The 25,819-nt window shown below is 45.0% G+C and overlaps 1 protein-coding gene and 5 non-coding genes across 7 annotated transcripts in view; 5 read left to right on the top strand and 1 right to left on the bottom strand.

Moving 5' to 3' along the window:
* The window catches only part of POLDIP3 (DNA polymerase delta interacting protein 3), a 207,942-nt gene extending 201,280 nt beyond the window's left edge, over positions 1–6,662 (bottom strand). For both annotated transcript variants that reach the window (XM_063940391.1, XM_063940392.1), the window contains exon 1: positions 6,519–6,662. In XM_063940391.1, coding sequence (XP_063796461.1) covers positions 6,519–6,589 — 71 coding nt within the window. In that variant the 5' untranslated portion in view covers positions 6,590–6,662. The remainder of the gene's footprint in view (positions 1–6,518) is intronic.
* A 269-nt stretch (positions 6,663–6,931) lies between these two features.
* On the top strand, positions 6,932–7,081 carry LOC134959286 (U12 minor spliceosomal RNA). Its single transcript, XR_010187337.1, has one exon. It is a non-coding gene; the product is annotated as a U12 minor spliceosomal RNA (small nuclear RNA).
* A 4,034-nt stretch (positions 7,082–11,115) lies between these two features.
* On the top strand, positions 11,116–11,265 carry LOC134959295 (U12 minor spliceosomal RNA). Its single transcript, XR_010187344.1, has one exon. It is a non-coding gene; the product is annotated as a U12 minor spliceosomal RNA (small nuclear RNA).
* Positions 11,266–15,272: 4,007 nt separating this feature from the next.
* LOC134959293 (U12 minor spliceosomal RNA) lies at positions 15,273–15,422 on the top strand. The gene has a single exon (XR_010187343.1). It is a non-coding gene; the product is annotated as a U12 minor spliceosomal RNA (small nuclear RNA).
* A 3,973-nt stretch (positions 15,423–19,395) lies between these two features.
* Positions 19,396–19,545, top strand: LOC134959292 (U12 minor spliceosomal RNA). The gene has a single exon (XR_010187342.1). It is a non-coding gene; the product is annotated as a U12 minor spliceosomal RNA (small nuclear RNA).
* A 3,993-nt stretch (positions 19,546–23,538) lies between these two features.
* Positions 23,539–23,688, top strand: LOC134959291 (U12 minor spliceosomal RNA). Its single transcript, XR_010187341.1, has one exon. It is a non-coding gene; the product is annotated as a U12 minor spliceosomal RNA (small nuclear RNA).
* The last annotated feature ends 2,131 nt before the right edge of the window (positions 23,689–25,819 follow it).

Genomic DNA, 25,819 nt, shown 5'->3' with positions numbered 1-25,819 from the left:
GACTGTGACGGACTCTCTTATGATCCGTTTTAGCAACGGAGAGAACAGCGGAAAATGGTGGAAACAGATACACGAGGCTGTACGGCCACGCGATTGTGAGAGCATCCACCGCCACTGCCCTTGGGAACTGTCGTTCTGGACACATAGTGGGCGTTTGTAATTGTGGCGAGATGCCATCATGTCCACCTGAGGGTAACCCCACCTGTGGACCAACCTGTGAAAACACCTCTGGATTTAATGCCCAGTCTCCTGGATGAAAATCCCGACGGCTGAGATCATCTGTCTAACAGATGTCCACTCCCGGAATGAACCCAGTCTACAATATCACCTTGTGGTATTCTGGGCAATTGAGGATTCGAGCTACTTCCCGCATTGCCATGCGGCTTCTCGTTCCTCCCTGGTTGTTGTGTATGCGACTGCCGTCGCGTTGTGTGATTGGCCTTGGACAGTCTGAGAGCGAAGCATGTAGTGCATAGTAAATTGCACGGAGTTCCAGGACCTTTATAGACAGCAATCTGTCGTGATCCGTTTAGAAACCGTGTCGCTGACCATTTTAAACTACAACTCCCCAACCTCTGAGACTCTCGCCCAGAGTAGAGACACCCTCGCCCCCCTGTGGGATACGCGAGTGAAAACCTCCGAACTGAAGCGCTTCGAAAGCCCATCATTGTTCCTAATAGGCGAATACACCAATGTACCGATAGTGTGCGTGGCTTGAGCACTAATTGTACCAGATGGCGCATAATCTGTTCTTTCTGGTGTAGTAGGTAAATTCTTTGATTTACCGTATCTGGAATCATACCTAGGAATTGAAGTCGTTGAGACGGAATTAGATGCGATTGTTTTTGAACTTGACACTGCAACCGTGGTGTACGTTAGCAGCGCAAGTAGGAGGAGCATCTGTTGAGACGGAGCTCTTATGAGCAGATCGTCTAAGTATGGAACGATTGTCACTGCCAGGGATCTGAGATGAGCTAACATCACACACATCACTTTGATGAATACCCGAGGCGCTGACAAGAGGCCAAACGGTAGAACCTGAAACGGTTAATGGTAGTGGCGTATTGCAAAACGCAAGAACCTGTGATGAGGTGACCAAACCGGAATGGGTAAATACGCATTCTGGAGATCAAGCGCAATCATGCAATCTTGTGGCTCCAAATATGCAAATACTAACTGCAGAAAATCCATTTTCAATCTGTAGTAAGTGACTTGCTGATTGAGACTGCGACGGAGCCCTCCGGCTTCAGTACCACAAACAGACGGGAATAATAACCCTGACTTTGTTGGTGTACCAGACCTGGAAATAAAAACTGCTGAAACCAGCAGAGACTGAATGGCAACGTGCCAAAACGCCTTATTTCGTCCGACAGAGGCAGTCTTGTCTTTTAACCCTAAATAGCGGATACATCCATGAGTGGATGGCTGGAAACCCGGCAAATGTAACGTGTAAAGGCGCGCTTCCACAATCGGAAATTCGAGATGGGCTGAGAGCCCGTCAAGCCACTGGCTTGTTGTGACTTTAGCGCCCTGGCGTTACAAGGCGTGACTGTTTTTGTACAACAGCCTTGAAAAGACTGAAGTCTAAAAGCTTTAAACGCCGGACCAGAGTATTTCCGGCTTGATACCGGAGGAGGCCATTTTGTCCAATTTAGGACCAAACAACTTCTGGCCTTGTCGTGCTGAAATTAGCGACGATGAAAAACGAGAAGCAAGGTAACAGGCGGCAGCAGACGCTGTACCGAGATACTCAGCAGCTTCTCATTAACGATAAGTATAACGTGATCGTCATTGTTTCCATACACAGAGCGCCCTAGTGACCCAAATGTATCTTGGGTCTTTATAAGGTTTGACACAGACGAATTCACCAATGGCGGATTCTCCAATTTAGATGTCACTGTGTGGAAACGGGTAAATAGCCTTAAATCTTAGTAAGATATCCTAAATAAGAAACCCAGTGAAGATCTGTCGTTTAGTAAATACAACGGATTAGATGTTAGAGGCTTCTTATTCTCTGTAAATTTGGATGTTAGAGCCTCCTTATTCTCTGTAAATTTCAGAGACTGACTCACTGGTCATTAGCAATGTATGGTTGTAAAAACCCGCACTATCTGACTGTCTAATGTGCCCTCCTCACTCGTATTTTGCGCTGTGAGGTTTGACATAGAATTGTCAGGACTGCAACATAGAAGAAATGTTTAAATTATAAGACCAGTTAAATTAACACCCTGGTATCCAAAGTTAAATTGGACTGAGACTCCTCCGTTAAAGCTGGCGGAGTAACTTCCGAGACTCCGATGTTACCGCTCCTGTCGAGCGGAGTAAATTGCCAATGCTTAACATAGGATCTGGGAATGAACCGGCTTCCGGAGTGGAAACCTACAAAACATACTGAACATGTGGTAGATTTATGTCCAGACTTTTGTTTAAAAGTATTTTTAGTCTGTGCTGGAGCCTTACTCCTTATGCCGACAGACAACACAATAGGCAAAGTACAGACACTTGCACGACTTAGTAAAATTATTACTTAAGGTGTGTAATATATATATATATCTATTTATGGCCGAAATGCAGTTCACATGGCCAGCCTATGTGAAACTTGAACCAAACTTCCCACTAACACCCCTGCGCCTCCGGTGGAGTAGTGATGTAGGGCAGGAATGTTCTGGAATTACAAACTGGAAGAAACAGGAAGCATGGTTAAAATGGCCCCCATGCCATGCTTACACTGATAATCACAGTTACAATTGCTACAGTGTTAACATAGGCTGAATAGCCTATTATACAGTGATAATCACAGGCAGTCCACAATACATGCTGTAGTGTTAATATAGGCTCAATAGCCTATTATACAGTGATAATCACAGGCAGTCCACAATACATGCTGTAGTGTTAATATAGGCTCAATAGCCTATTACACAGTGAAAATCACATCTACAATACATGGATCCAGTATTAATATAGGCTCAATAGCCTATTATACATTAACTCTGCCTGCTGTTAATAAATATATGGCAGCCCTTTACATTCCCTTGCCGCTGTAATCAGCCAGATCCCCCCCCCCCTTCCCCCTGTACTCCCTGTAGCGCTGTGTCTCAGCGGGGAGCGCCGGGAAGTTGCAGGGAGGCGAGGGACACTTCTTGCCGAGCAGCGGAGGTCGTCTGGCCGGAGCGGCGCGTATCGGCTTCCGGCGTCGCTAGCCGAGCTGCGGCGGTTCTCCCCCTCTCAGCGCTGGCACCATGACGGAGCGTCTGGGCGGGCGGACGGTGCTGGGGCGGCCGGACGGAGCGGCTGGGGCGGGCGGCTGTATGAGCGGTGGCGGCATTACAACAGTGACCCCACACAGCGGGGCGGCAGCCTGCGCTGACCGCCCCGTTTCCCCAGCATACCTTGTAGGGAGGCCTCCTCTTCCGGTCATGGCTGCGACGGGGCTTCTATTTGTAAGCTCCGTCCAGCCCTTCAGGTCATGGCTGCGACGGGGCTTCTATCTGTAAGCTCCGTCCAGCTGTTGCAGGAGACAGTGGGCTGCCTGTGGCTGTGAGGGTGCTCTTTGTGAGGACCGACACGCCATGCGCTGCCCGTGCAGCGGCACAATCCCGGACCCATGTTTTTCCAGAAACTGGGAAGGGATGTGCTAAGTGAAAAAAGTAAAAAGTATTAATAAAATCTTCCACCAAGTGTGGGATCTCCCCACAAGCCTGGTTAGTGCTGTGAGCACAGAAAAAACACTGAGATACTACACTGAGGTACTCTGGGATATGGAGGGGTGGAGAGTTCTAAATTTAAATATTCAGTGCCTTTGTTTCTGCTAAGCCGTCCATATCCCAAGAGTACTCCAGTGACCCCTAGTGGATGAAAAAGAAAATACAACACTGGTATGGTATTGTTAACGGGTATAAAAAATGGGGGGATAGGGGTACTGGCGACGAGTGTGGCTAAAAACAATGTTTTTGTATGCTTATAATTAGGAGCCAAAAGATGATATAAAATTATAAAAATAGATTTTAATATATACGAGAGAAAAAACAGTTTCAAAGAATGGTTTAAAAAAAAAAAAAAAGAATAAACTTTTGACAATAAACGAGAAATATAAAAGGATAGGAATTCAGAACTTCGCTTGAAAACAGTGGGTGGTCAGTACAGGCCCAACGCGTTTCGTCTCAGCAGACTTCTTCAAGGGGTCACATAATTTATATCAGTAAGTCTAGTGCTCCATACATACACACATTATATAATATATATATATATATATATATATATATATATATATATATATATATATATATATATATATATTACATACATACATATACACACACACACATAATTACATATATAATAAAAAGCAGAAAGAAGGCAGCGGCACTCCGTCAAAATCAAAACCGTGTATTGAATCATAAAAAACAGTGGTCACATATCAAGGGGTCCCTTGATTAAGTCCATGAGGGATGAAACGCGTTGGATGCTACTCTGATTATACCTCAACCACTGAAGTTAAGCTACCTCTCCCCTTTTTTATCTTATATCCTGTATATTTTATACCTTATCTCTCATGTTTTTATGTACTTTTTTTATGAATTTTGGCATATGTGTTTTTGAATTTTTTAAGTTTTGCCTTCGCTTTTTTATACAATACTTTGAATTAGGCTGCATTTTTAATTATTATCCTCCTACATATTACCCCTTTTAGTGCTTTGTCTTCTGAAATAAATTTTATGTTTTTATAGTACCTGTACACACGCAGCGTGTAACCGGCACTCTCACTTCTTCTGTTAGTGCCGCGGTGCTCATTCAACAGTGTATGCAGTCAGTCCAAAATACGGCACTCAGCGGTCTTAATCATCAAAAATAACTCACAGTTTAGGCAGCATAAGCTTTGCAACGTTTCGGCTTTTTATTAGCCTTTTTCAAGCAGCATAACCATAACCAAATAGTGTTCAATTTAAATCTTAAATACCCTTACCCTTTAAAAATTTAAATTGAACACTATTTGGTTATGGTTATACTGCTTGAAAAAGGCTAATAAAAAGCCGAAACGTTGCAAAGCTTATGCTGCCTAAACTGTGAGTTATTTTTGATGATTAAGACCGCTGAGTGCCGTATTTTGGACTGACTGCATACACTGTTGAATGAGCACCGCGGCACTAACAGAAGAAGTGAGAGTGCCGGTTACACGCTGCGTGCGTATGTATGTATGTATGTATGTATGTATGTATGTATGTATGTACATCATCAAATTTCCTGGAGTTTATACTGCTGCACCTGTGTATAATGTCCAGATGTATCCTTTGCCTCATACACTGCTTGTATATCTGGCTCTGGTGCTAGCAAGTGCGTCCTATACCATTTAGCTCACCGCACGTCCCTGGCATAGGGGTATAGTCTGATAGATGGATGGCCCGCATTACAATAAAATGTGATGGACAAAAATGTAACATGCTTACAATGCTGGGCATACACGTACAGATAAAATGCCTGTCAGACAACAGGCATTTTATCTGGCAGCCTCGGACGCTGCAAATATTGTGGCCATACACAGATATCTCACAGTGTATTGGACACAATGTTGGTGAGGAGACATTTCCCCGTTCCTTCCAGTGTGAAGAAATAGGGCAAATGTCCGTTGGTTGGCGGCGGTAGGGCACACGATGACCAATGCAGCCCACTTTCAGCTTAGAAAACACTGCATAGGACAGACACACTGACCAATCCAGCTTGGCCAACCAGTCAATATTTTTTGGTCGCACTCATACACTTTACAGTTAATCTGGGCGATCCGCCAGATAATCACAGTGTAAGTATATACATCTCTATAAAACTAAAAGGTGGGCATACACTTTACAATTATCCGTCCAATCTGGCTGGTTGGAATGAAAATCTGGTAATGTATGGGAGCAAATAACAAATCGATCATTCATTCTCTCCCATACATATTACCAGACTTTCATTCCAACCAGCCAGATTGGACAAATGGTCTGCCAGGTAATTTTATAAGGCATGCCCCGTTTAAAAGATTACATTAAAATGAATTTACCCTCATGCAAAATAGAAGCACATAGCAGCCACATGGAACCACTGATCATATTATTATTACAGCAGAAACATCACACACACACATACATATACACACACACAGCATGGTTGCACACAAACACTTTAAGGGCCGGAGAAAATAGAAAAACAGGAGTACAGTAGGTGCTGTAGAACCTCAACCCTCAGCATAACCTCGCAGCGTGCATTATGGCACATGTAGTGCACAGTGAACCATATGCCCAGCTCTGTAATTGACCCCATCGCTGCTTTGCAGCCCAAACAGCCAGTACTGTACATAGAAAATAGGCCCAATCTCTCCCCCATTGAGTGGCAGCACACTGCCACCAATAACCACCCAGAGGTTCCCACACCGAACACTGAGCATACAGCGCCGACAAACGCAAGTGACCGGGGCGTATATAGGAAACGCTGCAATTCGCACCTATGAAGAGATAAGAGAGTACGATAACAGCCGCCCCCCTTACCTGCTGTACATCCCGGCGCCCGCCGTCATTCCCCGTTTTCTAATCAGTTCATCCAGCGACACGTCGGCCATGTTCCTCCCACCACACAGTCCCACACCACCGCCGCCAACGCAACTAGAAGAAAGTGGGCGGGTACACGCCAGCAGGTACGTCATCACGTCCGGTTGGCGTCGCATCTTTTTGCTACCATCATGCACTTCTTCAAAACATATCATTTACATATATGTGTGTACTGTGTTTACTTCGCAAAGTGCTCTTTAAATATGAATAAATTATATGAAACTGAACAGGATTACGGAGTATCTGACAGTAATCTACATATATAAAGCACTTGAGATCATTCAGTTTAACTCTCCCTTATATGTTTAATATTGTACGACAGGCTGGTACCACTCGTATGACAGTGATCTGGTATGCCTTAAACTAATGAGTAAGGAAAATAACGAGCCGGGGTAACGCCTGGTTCCTCACTACTCATGTGAGAAGAATTTTTGCGCGGGTATAGGTCGCCCCGTGGAGGATCTGCCTACTTTGCGGGACCTTCAGGTGCTGTGATCTTCCCGATCCCTTCTAAAGTTGAACGATAGAAAAATAATCTGCATTAATCGTTTCTATTCTGGAAGATTAATAACGGAAAGATGATTGTTGTATATATTCATAAGAATCACTTCACACTGCATGCCATCAAAATGATGGCGGGGTTTAACTTTACACACTCAAAAGAATTTGATGGGGAAAAAAACATTGCATTGCTTTGATTAAGCTGCATTCGGAATGAAAACATGTTTGCGCAATATCACCCTGTGCCTGTGGCTGTATCGTTTTTAACATTGGATGGCTATTTCTTCTGCATCATTCAATGTCAGCTGCCACCAGGAAGCCACCATAACATGGTAAAGACACTACCATCACAAGAAAAATATTGTTGGTGTTAAACCATCAAAATTTGGTGTCCTTCCTTATTTTATACTGAGCCGTATGGGCAGAAGCAGCCAGAGCTTCATACACGAGCACTTAAGCAAAGTTGCGTATCCCACCTCCAGGTGTCCGCAGCTGAATTCCGACAGTCTGATGGGCATCACATGTAGCATCCAATGGCTGGCAACTGTAGGAAACATTTTTTATGTAAAAATGACTTCAATCGAATCCATGGTTGCAAACCATTGGTTTCCAATGGCCATCCCTAGGAGGGGAGGGGAGGGGGGCATTCAATTAGCGTGGTAAATTGCAGTGCTGGAGGTATTCAATCAGCAGCAAATTTCCCCATGCGAAAGTCCCCGCAGACGGACTGAACCACGCAGCTCTTGGAGCTGCGAGGTAAAGTCCACATAAACCCCCCCCAGAGAAACGGGACATGGGTGGGAAATAAAACATTGATTCCGCAGTTTACCTGGAATCGCTGGGTTTCCGCACATGAATCCTGATTTTTCAGCGCAGGAATATGGCTATTTAATTAAATAGACTTTTTCGCGACACAGGATTTTTTGCTGGCAGTTAGTCGCGGAGTAAACCTTTGCGTGTAATTGAATACCCCCCTTAAATTAGGTATGGGACTTTGAAAGACAACATTAGTAGTACCAATGTTTTTAACATTAATCACAAAACATTGTTTAGTGTAGCGTGTATTAAGAGAGAAGGGGGTCAGTGCGTATTCTCCGTCCGGGCTCACTCCTTTCTAGCCAGCAGTGCATTAGTGAGCACTAGTAGACTCTGGCGTTGTGTGAGAGTCTACTGCGCTTGTGCAGGTCTCCGGAGAAATGGCTTGGCAGCCATTTTCCCATTGAATTTTCTATTGCAGATGAGCAAGATGCTGGGAAAATGGGCACTGAACCATTTTCACAGTGATTTGTGCAGTGCTGGAGATGCCGACACAGGACTCCGGAGCGGTAAGTATTGAAGAAATGGTACATGGTTTTTGGTGTGGGCCCCCTGCCGTAGAGCTGGTGCAAGCTTCGATGGTGCACCAGTGGTGTGTCCAAAGATGCACAGTGGTGGAAGTACACTTTTTCAGGACACTGCAATTGAAAACGCGGCATTATCAGTAGATGTAGACGAGACTGCATCAAAAGAAGCAGATGTCTGTGTCCACTGCAGAATCAAGCTCTCTGTCTCCTCCCTCTGCTCCTCACACTGATGACATCTCTGCTGACATCGCCAAAGTCTGTCACATGCCACGCATGCAGTGAGTGACTGACACTGCCACTCACTACTTAATTACCAATAGTTGCCAGATTGACTTCCCTCTTTATTGAACTAGGAGTGTGTTACTGCACAGACTCCAGTCTTTCTGTTCTTCAGGGAGACTTCATGTCCTATCCCAAGATGGCCACCGAGATCCCAGAGATTTGCACACCGACCACTGAGCATACAGCGATCTGGGCCGCGCTGCTAATCGCAAGGTACCGGGGCGCAGTGGCGGAACAGTGGGAGGCAGTGGAGTCGGCTGCCGCCGGGCTCCTGACCTCAAGGGGGCACCTGTCCTCCATTCCCTCCCACTGCCCGACAATCCATCGCCGCTGCGCCGAATGTGGATGTCAGTGTCGTGACACGGCTGCAGCAGCTGCCTCCTCGTATCCACAGAGACGAGCTTGCAGCTGGCTGCAGCTAGGGGGAGCTCCAGCGCACAGCTGATCACAGGTACTTCCAGAAGAGCTGGCCGTCTGAAGCTCTCTCTTCCTCCATCCTGCTGCTAGCCGAAGGTAGGCACAGGCAACACCTGCCTCATGCTGCTGCACTGTGTATGTGTGGTGTATGTGGTGTATGTGTGTGTGGTGTATGTGTGTGTATGGGGTTGATTACTGGGGTATCTTTAATAAATATTGGCAACACTGACTGTGTTTATGTGTGTTGATGTTTTGAAGGGAGGTGTGTGTGTCTGTGTGTTTTAACGAAAGTTGTGTGTTTAAGTGAAAAAGACGTGTGTGTGTGTGTGTGTGTGTGTGTGTGTGTGTGTGTGTGTGTGATTAAATGAGGTGTGGTGTGTGTGTAATTGTGTGTGTGTGTGTGTGTGTGTGTGTGTGTGTGTGTGTGTAATTAAATGAGGCGTGTGTGTGTGTGTGTGTGTGTGTGTGTGTGTGTGTGTGTGTGTGTGTGTGTGTAATTAAATAAGGTGTGGTGTGTGTGTGTGTGTGTGTGTGTGTGTGTGTGTGTGTGTAATTGTGTGTGTAGTTGAAAGAGGCATGTGTGTGTCTGTTTAATTGAAAGAGGCATGTGTGTGTAATTGTGGGTGTGTAACTGTGTGTTTGTGTGTAATTGAAATAGGCGTGTGTGTATGTAAGTGAAAGGCATGTGAGTGTGTAAGTGAAAGGCATGTGAGTGTGTGTGTGTAATTGAATGAGGCATGGTGTGTGTGTGTGTGTGTGTGTGTGTGTGTGTGTGTGTGTGTGTGTGTGTGTGTGTGTGTGTGTGTGTAATTGAAAGATGCATATGTGTGTAAGTGAAAGAGGCATGTGAGTGTGGGTTTACGTAAGAGGCATGTGAGTGTGTGTAAGTAAAAGACATGCATGTGTGTGTAAGTGAAAGATGCGGGTGTGTGTGTGTAAGTGAAAGGCGTGTGTGTGTAAGTGAAAGATGTGTGTGTGTAATTGAAAGAGGCATGTGTGTGTCTGTTTAATTGAAAGAGGTTTGTGTAAGTGAAAGAGGTATGTGTAGCTATACTACTATTGTGAAAGTACTATTGTGAGTACGCTACTACTGTTCACCCCAAGTACCAGATATCTATATATGGCGTGTATATATATATATATATATATATATATATATATATATATATATATAATAAGTGCCGGCACTCTCTCCTCCTCCAGTTAATGCCCAGGTGCCTCCTAACAGGTCTGTGGGACCTTGTAGCTAAATCAATGAAGTGGCACTCATGGGACTTGATTGATAAAAATAAGACTCAGGACACGGCGGTCTCAGCTGAAAGATCTTTCATCTGAGACCGCCGTGTCCTGAGTCTTATTTTTATCAATCAAGTCCCGTGAGTGCCACTTCTTCATTCATATATATATATATATATATATATATATATATATATTCCTATATGTATAGGGGGGGCACCAACATTTTATCATGCCTCCGGGCGACTGGGGCGAACTTACGCAACTGCCGGGGCGGATATAGGAAACGCTGTAATTCGCACCTATGACGAGATATCAGAGTACAATAACAGCCACCCCCCTTACCTGCTGTACATGCCGGTGCCCGCCGTCATTACCCATTTTCAGATCAGTACATCCAGCAACACGTCGGCATATTTCTCCCACCACACAGTTCCACACCACCAATGCCACCGCAACTAGGAGAAAGTGGGCGGGAACACGTCAGCAGCAAACGTCATCATTTCCGGTTGGCGTTGCATCTTTTTGCTACCATCATGCACTTCTTCAAAACATATCATTTACATATATGTGTGTACTGTGTTTACTTCGCAAAGTGCTCTTTAAATATGAATAAATTATATGAAACTGAACAGGATTACGGAGTATCTGACAGTAATCTACATATATAAAGCACTTGAGATCATTCAGTTTAACTCTCCCTTATATGTTTAATATTGTACGACAGGCTGGTACCACTCGTATGGCAGTGAGCTGGTATGCCTTAAACTAATGAGTAAGGAAAATAATGAGCCGGGCAAACGCCTGGTTCCTCACTACTCATGTGAGAAGAATTTTTGCACGGGTATAGGTCGCCCCGTGGAGGATCTGCCTACTTTGCGGGACCTTCAGGTGCTGTGATCTTCCCGATCCCTTCTAAAGTTGAACGATAGAAAAACAATCTGCATTAATCGTTTCTATTCTGGAAGATTAATAACGGAAAGATGATTGTTGTATATATTCATAAGAATCACTTCACACTGCATGCCATCAAATGATGGCGGGGTTTAACTTTACACACTCAAAAGAATTTGATGGGGAAAAAAACATTGCATTGCTTTGATTAAGCTGCATTCGGAATGAAAACATGTTTGCGCAATATCACCCTGTGGCTGTATCGTTTTTAACATTGGATGGCTATTTCTTCTGCATCATTCAATGTCAGCTGCCACCAGGAAGCCACCATAACATGGTAAAGACACTACCATCACAAGAAAAATATTGTTGGTGTTAAACCATCAAAATTTGGTGTCCTTCCTTATTGTATACTGAGCCGTATGGGCAGAAGCAGCCAGAGCTTCATACACGAGCACTTAAGCAAAGTTGCGTATCCCACCTCCAGGTGTCCGCAGCTGAATTCCGACAGTCTGATGGGCATCACATGTAGCATCCAATGGCTGGCAACTGTAGGAAACATTTTTTATGTAAAAATGACTTCAATCGAATCCATGGTTGCAAACCATTGGTTTCCAATGGCCATCCCTAGGAGGGGAGGGGAGGGGGGCATTCAATTAGCGTGGTAAATTGCAGTGCTGGAGGTATTCAATCAGCAGCAAATTTCCCCATGCGAAAGTCCCCGCAGACGGACTGAACCACGCAGCTCTTGGAGCTGTGAGGTAAAGTCCACGTAAACCCCCCCCAGAGAAACGGGACATGGGTGGGAAATAAAACATTGATTCCGCAGTTTACCTGGAATCGCTGGGTTTCCGCACATGAATCCTGATTTTTCAGCGCAGGAATATGGCTATTTAATTAAATAGACTTTTTCGCGACACAGGATTTTTTGCTGGCAGTTAGTCGCGGAGTAAACCTTTGCGTGTAATTGAATACCCCCCTTAAATTAGGTATGGGACTTTGAAAGACAACATTAGTAGTACCAATGTTTTTAACATTAATCACAAAACATTGTTTAGTGTAGCGTGTATTAAGAGAGAAGGGGGTCAGTGCGTATTCTCCGTCCGGGCTCACTCCTTTCTAGCCAGCAGTGCATTAGTGAGCACTAGTAGACTCTGGCGTTGTGTGAGAGTCTACTGCGCTTGTGCAGGTCTCCGGAGAAATGGCTTGGCAGCCATTTTCCCATTGAATTTTCTATTGCAGATGAGCAAGATGCTGGGGAAATGGGCACTGAACCATTTTCACAGTGATTTGTGCAGTGCTGGAGATGCCGACACAGGACTCCGGAGCGGTAAGTATTGAAGAAATGGTACATGGTTTTTGGTGTGGGCCCCCTGCCGTAGAGCTGGTGCAAGCTTCGATGGTGCACCAGTGGTGTGTCCAAAGATGCACAGTGGTGGAAGTACACTTTTTCAGGACACTGCAATTGAAAACGCGGCATTATCAGTAGATGTAGACGAGACTGCATCAAAAGAAGCAGATGTCTGTGTCCACTGCAGAATCAAGCTCTCTGTCTCCTCCCTCTGCTCCTCACACTGATGACATCTCTGCTGACATCGCCAAAGTCTGTCACATGCCACGCATGCAGTGAGTGACTGACACTGCCACTCACTACTTAATTACCAATAGTTGCCAGATTGACTTCCCTCTTTATTGAACTAGGAGTGTGTTACTGCACAGACTCCAGTCTTTCTGTTCTTCAGGGAGACTTCATGTCCTATCCCAAGATGGCCACCGAGATCCCAGAGATTTGCACACCGACCACTGAGCATACAGCGATCTGGGCCGCGCTGCTAATCGCAAGGTACCGGGGCGCAGTGGCGGAACTGTGGGAGGCAGTGGAGTCGGCTGCCGCCGGGCTCCTGACCTCAAGGGGGCACCTGTCCTCCATTCCCTCCCACTGCCCGACAATCCATCGCCGCTGCGCCGAATGTGGATGTCAGTGTCGTGACACGGCTGCAGCAGCTGCCTCCTCGTATCCACAGAGACGAGCTTGCAGCTGGCTGCAGCTAGGGGGAGCTCCAGCGCACAGCTGATCACAGGTACTTCCAGAAGAGCTGGCCGTCTGAAGCTCTCTCTTCCTCCATCCTGCTGCTAGCCGAAGGTAGGCACTGGCAACACCTGCCTCATGCTGCTGCACTGTGTATGTGTGGTGTATGTGTGTGTGGTGTATGTGTGTGTATGGGGTTGATTACTGGGGTATCTTTAATAAATATTGGCAACACTGACTGTGTTTATGTGTGTTGATGTTTTGAAGGGAGGTGTGTGTGTCTGTGTGTTTTAACGAAAGTTGTGTGTTTAAGTGAAAAAGACGTGTGTGTGTGTGTGTGTGTGTGTGTGTGTGTGTGTGTGTGTGTGTGATTAAATGAGGTGTGGTGTGTGTGTAATTGTGTGTGTGTGTGTGTGTGTGTGTGTGTGTGTGTGTAATTAAATGAGGCGTGTGTGTGTGTGTGTGTGTGTGTGTGTGTGTGTGTGTGTGTGTGTAATTAAATAAGGTGTGGTGTGTGTGTGTGTGTGTGTGTGTGTGTGTGTGTGTGTGTGTGTGTGTGTGTGTGTGTAATTGTGTGTGTAGTTGAAAGAGGCATGTGTGTGTCTGTTTAATTGAAAGAGGCATGTGTGTGTAATTGTGGGTGTGTAACTGTGTGTTTGTGTGTAATTGAAATAGGCGTGTGTGTATGTAAGTGAAAGGCATGTGAGTGTGTAAGTGAAAGGCATGTGAGTGTGTGTGTGTAATTGAATGAGGCATGGTGTGTGTGTGTGTGTGTGTGTGTGTGTGTGTGTGTGTGTGTGTGTGTGTGTGTGTGTGTGTGTGTGTGTGTGTGTAATTGAAAGATGCATATGTGTGTAAGTGAAAGAGGCATGTGAGTGTGGGTTTACGGAAGAGGCATGTGAGTGTGTGTAAGTAAAAGACATGCATGTGTGTGTAAGTGAAAGATGCGGGTGTGTGTGTGTAAGTGAAAGGCGTGTGTGTGTAAGTGAAAGATGTGTGTGTGTAATTGAAAGAGGCATGTGTGTGTCTGTTTAATTGAAAGAGGTTTGTGTAAGTGAAAGAGGTATGTGTAGCTATACTACTATTGTGAAAGTACTATTGTGAGTACGCTACTACTGTTCACCCCAAGTACCAGATATCTATATATGGCGTGTATATATATATATATATATAAGTGCCGGCACTCTCTCCTCCCCCAGTTAATGCCCAGGTGCCTCCTAACAGGTCTGTGGGACCTTGTAGCTAAATCAATGAAGTGGCACTCATGGGACTTGATTGATAAAAATAAGACTCAGGACACGGCGGTCTCAGCTGAAAGATCTTTCATCTGAGACCGCCGTGTCCTGAGTCTTATTTTTATCAATCAAGTCCCGTGAGTGCCACTTCTTCATTCATATATATATATATATATATATATATATATATATATATTCCTATATGTATAGGGGGGGCACCAACATTTTATCATGCCTCCGGGCGACTGGGGCGAACTTACGCAACTGCCGGGGCGGATATAGGAAACGCTGTAATTCGCACCTATGACGAGATATCAGAGTACAATAACAGCCACCCCCCTTACCTGCTGTACATGCCGGCGCCCGCCGTCATTACCCATTTTCAGATCAGTACATCCAGCAACACGTCGGCATATTTCTCCCACCACACAGTTCCACACCACCAATGCCACCGCAACTAGGAGAAAGTGGGCGGGAACACGTCAGCAGCAAACGTCATCATGTCCGGTTGGCGTTGCATCTTTTTGCTACCATCATGCACTTCTTCAAAACATATCATTTACATATATGTGTGTACTGTGTTTACTTCGCAAAGTGCTCTTTAAATATGAATAAATTATATGAAACTGAACAGGATTACGGAGTATCTGACAGTAATCTACATATATAAAGCACTTGAGATCATTCAGTTTAACTCTCCCTTATATGTTTAATATTGTACGACAGGCTGGTACCACTCGTATGGCAGTGAGCTGGTATGCCTTAAACTAATGAGTAAGGAAAATAATGAGCCGGGGTAACGCCTGGTTCCTCACTACTCATGTGAGAAGAATTTTTGCGCGGGTATAGGTCGCCCCGTGGAGGATCTGCCTACTTTGCGGGACCTTCAGGTGCTGTGATCTTCCCGATCCCTTCTAAAGTTGAACGATAGAAAAACAATCTGCATTAATCGTTTCTATTCTGGAAGATTAATAACGGAAAGATGATTGTTGTATATATTCATAAGAATCACTTCACACTGCATGCCATCAAATGATGGCGGGGTTTAACTTTACACACTCAAAAGAATTTGATGGGGAAAAAAACATTGCATTGCTTTGATTAAGCTGCATTCGGAATGAAAACATGTTTGCGCAATATCACCCTGTGGCTGTATCGTTTTTAACATTGGATGGCTATTTCTTCTGCATCATTCAATGTCAGCTGCCACCAGGAAGCCACCATAACATGGTAAAGACACTACCATCACAAGAAAAATATTGTTGGTGTTAAACCATCAAAATTTGGTGTCCTTCCTTATTGTATACTGAGCCGTATGGGCAGAAGCAGCCAGAGCTTCATACACGAGCACTTAAGCAAAGTTGCGTATCCCACCTCCAGGTGTCCGCAGCTGAATTCCGACAGTCTGATGGGCATCACATGTAGCATCCAATGGCTGGCAACTGTAGGAAACATTTTTTATGTAAAAATGACTTCAATCGAATCCATGGTTGCAAACCATTGGTTTCCAATGGCCATCCCTAGGAGGGGAGGGGGGCATTCAATTAGCGTGGTAAATTGCAGTGCTGGAGGTATTCAATCAGCAGCAAATTTCCCCATGCGAAAGTCCCCGCAGACGGACTGAACCACGCAGCTCTTGGAGCTGTGAGGTAAAGTCCACGTAAACCCCCCCCAGAGAAACGGGACATGGGTGGGAAATAAAACATTGATTCCGCAGTTTACCTGGAATCGCTGGGTTTCCGCACATGAATCCTGATTTTTCAGCGCAGGAATATGGCTATTTAATTAAATAGACTTTTTCGCGACACAGGATTTTTTGCTGGCAGTTAGTCGCGGAGTAAACCTTTGCGTGTAATTGAATACCCCCCTTAAATTAGGTATGGGACTTTGAAAGACAACATTAGTAGTACCAATGTTTTTAACATTAATCACAAAACATTGTTTAGTGTAGCGTGTATTAAGAGAGAAGGGGGTCAGTGCGTATTCTCCGTCCGGGCTCACTCCTTTCTAGCCAGCAGTGCATTAGTGAGCACTAGTAGACTCTGGCGTTGTGTGAGAGTCTACTGCGCTTGTGCAGGTCTCCGGAGAAATGGCTTGGCAGCCATTTTCCCATTGAATTTTCTATTGCAGATGAGCAAGATGCTGGGGAAATGGGCACTGAACCATTTTCACAGTGATTTGTGCAGTGCTGGAGATGCCGACACAGGACTCCGGAGCGGTAAGTATTGAAGAAATGGTACATGGTTTTTGGTGTGGGCCCCCTGCCGTAGAGCTGGTGCAAGCTTCGATGGTGCACCAGTGGTGTGTCCAAAGATGCACAGTGGTGGAAGTACACTTTTTCAGGACACTGCAATTGAAAACGCGGCATTATCAGTAGATGTAGACGAGACTGCATCAAAAGAAGCAGATGTCTGTGTCCACTGCAGAATCAAGCTCTCTGTCTCCTCCCTCTGCTCCTCACACTGATGACATCTCTGCTGACATCGCCAAAGTCTGTCACATGCCACGCATGCAGTGAGTGACTGACACTGCCACTCACTACTTAATTACCAATAGTTGCCAGATTGACTTCCCTCTTTATTGAACTAGGAGTGTGTTACTGCACAGACTCCAGTCTTTCTGTTCTTCAGGGAGACTTCATGTCCTATCCCAAGATGGCCACCGAGATCCCAGAGATTTGCACACCGACCACTGAGCATACAGCGATCTGGGCCGCGCTGCTAATCGCAAGGTACCGGGGCGCAGTGGCGGAACTGTGGGAGGCAGTGGAGTCGGCTGCCGCCGGGCTCCTGACCTCAAGGGGGCACCTGTCCTCCATTCCCTCCCACTGCCCGACAATCCATCGCCGCTGCGCCGAATGTGGATGTCAGTGTCGTGACACGGCTGCAGCAGCTGCCTCCTCGTATCCACAGAGACGAGCTTGCAGCTGGCTGCAGCTAGGGGGAGCTCCAGCGCACAGCTGATCACAGGTACTTCCAGAAGAGCTGGCCGTCTGAAGCTCTCTCTTCCTCCATCCTGCTGCTAGCCGAAGGTAGGCACTGGCAACACCTGCCTCATGCTGCTGCACTGTGTATGTGTGGTGTATGTGGTGTATGTGTGTGTGGTGTATGTGTGTGTATGGGGTTGATTACTGGGGTATCTTTAATAAATATTGGCAACACTGACTGTGTTTATGTGTGTTGATGTTTTGAAGGGAGGTGTGTGTGTCTGTGTGTTTTAACGAAAGTTGTGTGTTTAAGTGAAAAAGACGTGTGTGTGTGTGTGTGTGTGTGTGTGTGTGTGTGTGTGTGTGTGTGATTAAATGAGGTGTGGTGTGTGTGTAATTGTGTGTGTGTGTGTGTGTGTGTGTGTGTGTGTGTGTGTGTGTGTGTGTGTAATTAAATGAGGCGTGTGTGTGTGTGTGTGTGTGTGTGTGTGTGTGTGTGTGTGTAATTAAATAAGGTGTGGTGTGTGTGTGTGTGTGTAATTGTGTGTGTAGTTGAAAGAGGCATGTGTGTGTCTGTTTAATTGAAAGAGGCATGTGTGTGTAATTGTGGGTGTGTAACTGTGTGTTTGTGTGTAATTGAAATAGGCGTGTGTGTATGTAAGTGAAAGGCATGTGAGTGTGTAAGTGAAAGGCATGTGAGTGTGTGTGTGTAATTGAATGAGGCATGGTGTGTGTGTGTGTGTGTGTGTGTGTGTGTGTGTGTGTGTGTGTGTGTGTGTGTGTGTGTGTGTGTGTGTAATTGAAAGATGCATATGTGTGTAAGTGAAAGAGGCATGTGAGTGTGGGTTTACGGAAGAGGCATGTGAGTGTGTGTAAGTAAAAGACATGCATGTGTGTGTAAGTGAAAGATGCGGGTGTGTGTGTGTAAGTGAAAGGCGTGTGTGTGTAAGTGAAAGATGTGTGTGTGTAATTGAAAGAGGCATGTGTGTGTCTGTTTAATTGAAAGAGGTTTGTGTAAGTGAAAGAGGTATGTGTAGCTATACTACTATTGTGAAAGTACTATTGTGAGTACGCTACTACTGTTCACCCCAAGTACCAGATATCTATATATGGCGTGTATATATATATATATATATAAGTGCCGGCACTCTCTCCTCCCCCAGTTAATGCCCAGGTGCCTCCTAACAGGTCTGTGGGACCTTGTAGCTAAATCAATGAAGTGGCACTCATGGGACTTGATTGATAAAAATAAGACTCAGGACACGGCGGTCTCAGCTGAAAGATCTTTCATCTGAGACCGCCGTGTCCTGAGTCTTATTTTTATCAATCAAGTCCCGTGAGTGCCACTTCTTCATTCATATATATATATATATATATATATATATATATATATTCCTATATGTATAGGGGGGGCACCAACATTTTATCATGCCTCCGGGCGACTGGGGCGAACTTACGCAACTGCCGGGGCGGATATAGGAAACGCTGTAATTCGCACCTATGACGAGATATCAGAGTACAATAACAGCCACCCCCCTTACCTGCTGTACATGCCGGCGCCCGCCGTCATTACCCATTTTCAGATCAGTACATCCAGCAACACGTCGGCATATTTCTCCCACCACACAGTTCCACACCACCAATGCCACCGCAACTAGGAGAAAGTGGGCGGGAACACGTCAGCAGCAAACGTCATCATGTCCGGTTGGCGTTGCATCTTTTTGCTACCATCATGCACTTCTTCAAAACATATCATTTACATATATGTGTGTACTGTGTTTACTTCGCAAAGTGCTCTTTAAATATGAATAAATTATATGAAACTGAACAGGATTACGGAGTATCTGACAGTAATCTACATATATAAAGCACTTGAGATCATTCAGTTTAACTCTCCCTTATATGTTTAATATTGTACGACAGGCTGGTACCACTCGTATGGCAGTGAGCTGGTATGCCTTAAACTAATGAGTAAGGAAAATAATGAGCCGGGGTAACGCCTGGTTCCTCACTACTCATGTGAGAAGAATTTTTGCGCGGGTATAGGTCGCCCCGTGGAGGATCTGCCTACTTTGCGGGACCTTCAGGTGCTGTGATCTTCCCGATCCCTTCTAAAGTTGAACGATAGAAAAACAATCTGCATTAATCGTTTCTATTCTGGAAGATTAATAACGGAAAGATGATTGTTGTATATATTCATAAGAATCACTTCACACTGCATGCCATCAAATGATGGCGGGGTTTAACTTTACACACTCAAAAGAATTTGATGGGGAAAAAAACATTGCATTGCTTTGATTAAGCTGCATTCGGAATGAAAACATGTTTGCGCAATATCACCCTGTGGCTGTATCGTTTTTAACATTGGATGGCTATTTCTTCTGCATCATTCAATGTCAGCTGCCACCAGGAAGCCACCATAACATGGTAAAGACACTACCATCACAAGAAAAATATTGTTGGTGTTAAACCATCAAAATTTGGTGTCCTTCCTTATTGTATACTGAGCCGTATGGGCAGAAGCAGCCAGAGCTTCATACACGAGCACTTAAGCAAAGTTGCGTATCCCACCTCCAGGTGTCCGCAGCTGAATTCCGACAGTCTGATGGGCATCACATGTAGCATCCAATGGCTGGCAACTGTAGGAAACATTTTTTATGTAAAAATGACTTCAATCGAATCCATGGTTGCAAACCATTGGTTTCCAATGGCCATCCCTAGGAGGGGAGGGGAGGGGGGCATTCAATTAGCGTGGTAAATTGCAGTGCTGGAGGTATTCAATCAGCAGCAAATTTCCCCATGCGAAAGTCCCCGCAGACGGACTGAACCACGCAGCTCTTGGAGCTGTGAGGTAAAGTCCACGTAAACCCCCCCCAGAGAAACGGGACATGGGTGGGAAATAAAACATTGATTCCGCAGTTTACCTGGAATCGCTGGGTTTCCGCACATGAATCCTGATTTTTCAGCGCAGGAATATGGCTATTTAATTAAATAGACTTTTTCGCGACACAGGATTTTTTGCTGGCAGTTAGTCGCGGAGTAAACCTTTGCGTGTAATTGAATACCCCCCTTAAATTAGGTATGGGACTTTGAAAGACAACATTAGTAGTACCAATGTTTTTAACATTAATCACAAAACATTGTTTAGTGTAGCGTGTATTAAGAGAGAAGGGGGTCAGTGCGTATTCTCCGTCCGGGCTCACTCCTTTCTAGCCAGCAGTGCATTAGTGAGCACTAGTAGACTCTGGCGTTGTGTGAGAGTCTACTGCGCTTGTGCAGGTCTCCGGAGAAATGGCTTGGCAGCCATTTTCCCATTGAATTTTCTATTGCAGATGAGCAAGATGCTGGGGAAATGGGCACTGAACCATTTTCACAGTGATTTGTGCAGTGCTGGAGATGCCGACACAGGACTCCGGAGCGGTAAGTATTGAAGAAATGGTACATGGTTTTTGGTGTGGGCCCCCTGCCGTAGAGCTGGTGCAAGCTTCGATGGTGCACCAGTGGTGTGTCCAAAGATGCACAGTGGTGGAAGTACACTTTTTCAGGACACTGCAATTGAAAACGCGGCATTATCAGTAGATGTAGACGAGACTGCATCAAAAGAAGCAGATGTCTGTGTCCACTGCAGAATCAAGCTCTCTGTCTCCTCCCTCTGCTCCTCACACTGATGACATCTCTGCTGACATCGCCAAAGTCTGTCACATGCCACGCATGCAGTGAGTGACTGACACTGCCACTCACTACTTAATTACCAATAGTTGCCAGATTGACTTCCCTCTTTATTGAACTAGGAGTGTGTTACTGCACAGACTCCAGTCTTTCTGTTCTTCAGGGAGACTTCATGTCCTATCCCAAGATGGCCACCGAGATCCCAGAGATTTGCACACCGACCACTGAGCATACAGCGATCTGGGCCGCGCTGCTAATCGCAAGGTACCGGGGCGCAGTGGCGGAACTGTGGGAGGCAGTGGAGTCGGCTGCCGCCGGGCTCCTGACCTCAAGGGGGCACCTGTCCTCCATTCCCTCCCACTGCCCGACAATCCATCGCCGCTGCGCCGAATGTGGATGTCAGTGTCGTGACACGGCTGCAGCAGCTGCCTCCTCGTATCCACAGAGACGAGCTTGCAGCTGGCTGCAGCTAGGGGGAGCTCCAGCGCACAGCTGATCACAGGTACTTCCAGAAGAGCTGGCCGTCTGAAGCTCTCTCTTCCTCCATCCTGCTGCTAGCCGAAGGTAGGCACTGGCAACACCTGCCTCATGCTGCTGCACTGTGTATGTGGTGTATGTGTGTGTGGTGTATGTGTGTGTATGGGGTTGATTACTGGGGTATCTTTAATAAATATTGGCAACACTGACTGTGTTTATGTGTGTTGATGTTTTGAAGGGAGGTGTGTGTGTCTGTGTGTTTTAACGAAAGTTGTGTGTTTAAGTGAAAAAGACGTGTGTGTGTGTGTGTGTGTGTGTGTGTGTGTGTGTGTGTGTGTGTGTGTGTGTGTGTGTGATTAAATGAGGTGTGGTGTGTGTGTAATTGTGTGTGTGTGTGTGTGTGTGTGTGTGTGTGTGTGTGTGTGTGTGTAATTAAATGAGGCGTGTGTGTGTGTGTGTGTGTGTGTGTGTGTGTGTGTGTAATTAAATAAGGTGTGGTGTGTGTGTGTGTGTGTGTGTGTGTGTGTGTGTAATTGTGTGTGTAGTTGAAAGAGGCATGTGTGTGTCTGTTTAATTGAAAGAGGCATGTGTGTGTAATTGTGGGTGTGTAACTGTGTGTTTGTGTGTAATTGAAATAGGCGTGTGTGTATGTAAGTGAAAGGCATGTGAGTGTGTAAGTGAAAGGCATGTGAGTGTGTGTGTGTAATTGAATGAGGCATGGTGTGTGTGTGTGTGTGTGTGTGTGTGTGTGTGTGTGTGTGTGTGTGTGTGTGTGTGTGTGTGTGTGTGTGTAATTGAAAGATGCATATGTGTGTAAGTGAAAGAGGCATGTGAGTGTGGGTTTACGGAAGAGGCATGTGAGTGTGTGTAAGTAAAAGACATGCATGTGTGTGTAAGTGAAAGATGCGGGTGTGTGTGTGTAAGTGAAAGGCGTGTGTGTGTAAGTGAAAGATGTGTGTGTGTAATTGAAAGAGGCATGTGTGTGTCTGTTTAATTGAAAGAGGTTTGTGTAAGTGAAAGAGGTATGTGTAGCTATACTACTATTGTGAAAGTACTATTGTGAGTACGCTACTACTGTTCACCCCAAGTACCAGATATCTATATATGGCGTGTATATATATATATATATATATAAGTGCCGGCACTCTCTCCTCCCCCAGTTAATGCCCAGGTGCCTCCTAACAGGTCTGTGGGACCTTGTAGCTAAATCAATGAAGTGGCACTCATGGGACTTGATTGATAAAAATAAGACTCAGGACACGGCGGTCTCAGCTGAAAGATCTTTCATCTGAGACCGCCGTGTCCTGAGTCTTATTTTTATCACAATCAAGTCCCGTGAGTGCCACTTCTTCATTCATATATATATATATATATATATATATATATATATTCCTATATGTATAGGGGGGGCACCAACATTTTATCATGCCTCCGGGCGACTGGGGCGAACTTACGCAACTGCCGGGGCGGATATAGGAAACGCTGTAATTCGCACCTATGACGAGATATCAGAGTACAATAACAGCCACCCCCCTTACCTGCTGTACATGCCGGCGCCCGCCGTCATTACCCATTTTCAGATCAGTACATCCAGCAACACGTCGGCATATTTCTCCCACCACACAGTTCCACACCACCAATGCCACCGCAACTAGGAGAAAGTGGGCGGGAACACGTCAGCAGCAAACGTCATCATGTCCGGTTGGCGTTGCATCTTTTTGCTACCATCATGCACTTCTTCAAAACATATCATTTACATATATGTGTGTACTGTGTTTACTTCGCAAAGTGCTCTTTAAATATGAATAAATTATATGAAACTGAACAGGATTACGGAGTATCTGACAGTAATCTACATATATAAAGCACTTGAGATCATTCAGTTTAACTCTCCCTTATATGTTTAATATTGTACGACAGGCTGGTACCACTCGTATGGCAGTGAGCTGGTATGCCTTAAACTAATGAGTAAGGAAAATAATGAGCCGGGGTAACGCCTGGTTCCTCACTACTCATGTGAGAAGAATTTTTGCGCGGGTATAGGTCGCCCCGTGGAGGATCTGCCTACTTTGCGGGACCTTCAGGTGCTGTGATCTTCCCGATCCCTTCTAAAGTTGAACGATAGAAAAACAATCTGCATTAATCGTTTCTATTCTGGAAGATTAATAACGGAAAGATGATTGTTGTATATATTCATAAGAATCACTTCACACTGCATGCCATCAAATGATGGCGGGGTTTAACTTTACACACTCAAAAGAATTTGATGGGGAAAAAAACATTGCATTGCTTTGATTAAGCTGCATTCGGAATGAAAACATGTTTGCGCAATATCACCCTGTGGCTGTATCGTTTTTAACATTGGATGGCTATTTCTTCTGCATCATTCAATGTCAGCTGCCACCAGGAAGCCACCATAACATGGTAAAGACACTACCATCACAAGAAAAATATTGTTGGTGTTAAACCATCAAAATTTGGTGTCCTTCCTTATTTTATACTGAGCCGTATGGGCAGAAGCAGCCAGAGCTTCATACACGAGCACTTAAGCAAAGTTGCGTATCCCACCTCCAGGTGTCCGCAGCTGAATTCCGACAGTCTGATGGGCATCACATGTAGCATCCAATGGCTGGCAACTGTAGGAAACATTTTTTATGTAAAAATGACTTCAATCGAATCCATGGTTGCAAACCATTGGTTTCCAATGGCCATCCCTAGGAGGGGAGGGGAGGGGGGCATTCAATTAGCGTGGTAAATTGCAGTGCTGGAGGTATTCAATCAGCAGCAAATTTCCCCATGCGAAAGTCCCCGCAGACGGACTGAACCACGCAGCTCTTGGAGCTGTGAGGTAAAGTCCACGTAAACCCCCCCCAGAGAAACGGGACATGGGTGGGAAATAAAACATTGATTCCGCAGTTTACCTGGAATCGCTGGGTTTCCGCACATGAATCCTGATTTTTCAGCGCAGGAATATGGCTATTTAATTAAATAGACTTTTTCGCGACACAGGATTTTTTGCTGGCAGTTAGTCGCGGAGTAAACCTTTGCGTGTAATTGAATACCCCCCTTAAATTAGGTATGGGACTTTGAAAGACAACATTAGTAGTACCAATGTTTTTAACATTAATCACAAAACATTGTTTAGTGTAGCGTGTATTAAGAGAGAAGGGGGTCAGTGCGTATTCTCCGTCCGGGCTCACTCCTTTCTAGCCAGCAGTGCATTAGTGAGCACTAGTAGACTCTGGCGTTGTGTGAGAGTCTACTGCGCTTGTGCAGGTCTCCGGAGAAATGGCTTGGCAGCCATTTTCCCATTGAATTTTCTATTGCAGATGAGCAAGATGCTGGGAAAATGGGCACTGAACCATTTTCACAGTGATTTGTGCAGTGCTGGAGATGCCGACACAGGACTCCGGAGCGGTAAGTATTGAAGAAATGGTACATGGTTTTTGGTGTGGGCCCCCTGCCGTAGAGCTGGTGCAAGCTTCGATGGTGCACCAGTGGTGTGTCCAAAGATGCACAGTGGTGGAAGTACACTTTTTCAGCTGCTACTACCCCTTGATGAAGTCAGACAGACGAAACGCGTTGGGATCTCCTGTATGACCCTCCATCTTAAGTTAAGCTGTTTTTTAATAACTTCTCATTCAAGCTTTTTCTACTTTATGTCTTAATATTTTTATAACTGATTTTTATAACTGATTTTTACTATATAATCCGTTTCAATACATTTTTTATTTGTAGAGGAATCGGTTTTATATGTATATTTTTTAGAAAGCAAGTGTGAAAAATCATTATTTTTAATATTGACAAAATAAAATGTTATTTCTCTTTTACCAAAAAAAGATTTTTTCTTAATCCAGTCCACCATATACATCACCCTAGTCCGCTAAATATTTTTGGTATTTATAAACACCAGCTGGTCGCCAATACCCCTATCCACCTATATTCATATATATATATATATATAAGGGCCGGCACTCTCTCCTCCTCCAGTTAATGCCCAGGTGCCTCCTAACAGGTCTGTGGGACCTTGTAGCTAAATCAATGAAGTGGCACTCATGGGACTTGACTGATAAAAATAAGACTCAGGACACGGCGGTCTCAGCTGAAAGATCTTTCATCTGAGACCGCCGTGTCCTGAGTCTTATTTTTATCAATCAAGTCCCGTGAGTGCCACTTCTTCATTCATATATATATATATATATATATATATATATATATATTCCTATATGTAT

The sequence above is a fragment of the Pseudophryne corroboree genome, chromosome 9 (genome assembly GCF_028390025.1).
Source record: "Pseudophryne corroboree isolate aPseCor3 chromosome 9, aPseCor3.hap2, whole genome shotgun sequence".
Taxonomy (NCBI): Eukaryota; Metazoa; Chordata; class Amphibia; order Anura; family Myobatrachidae; genus Pseudophryne; species Pseudophryne corroboree.
The sequence above is the reverse complement of the archived record's forward strand: the minus strand, read 5'-3'. Positions and strand labels throughout refer to the sequence as shown.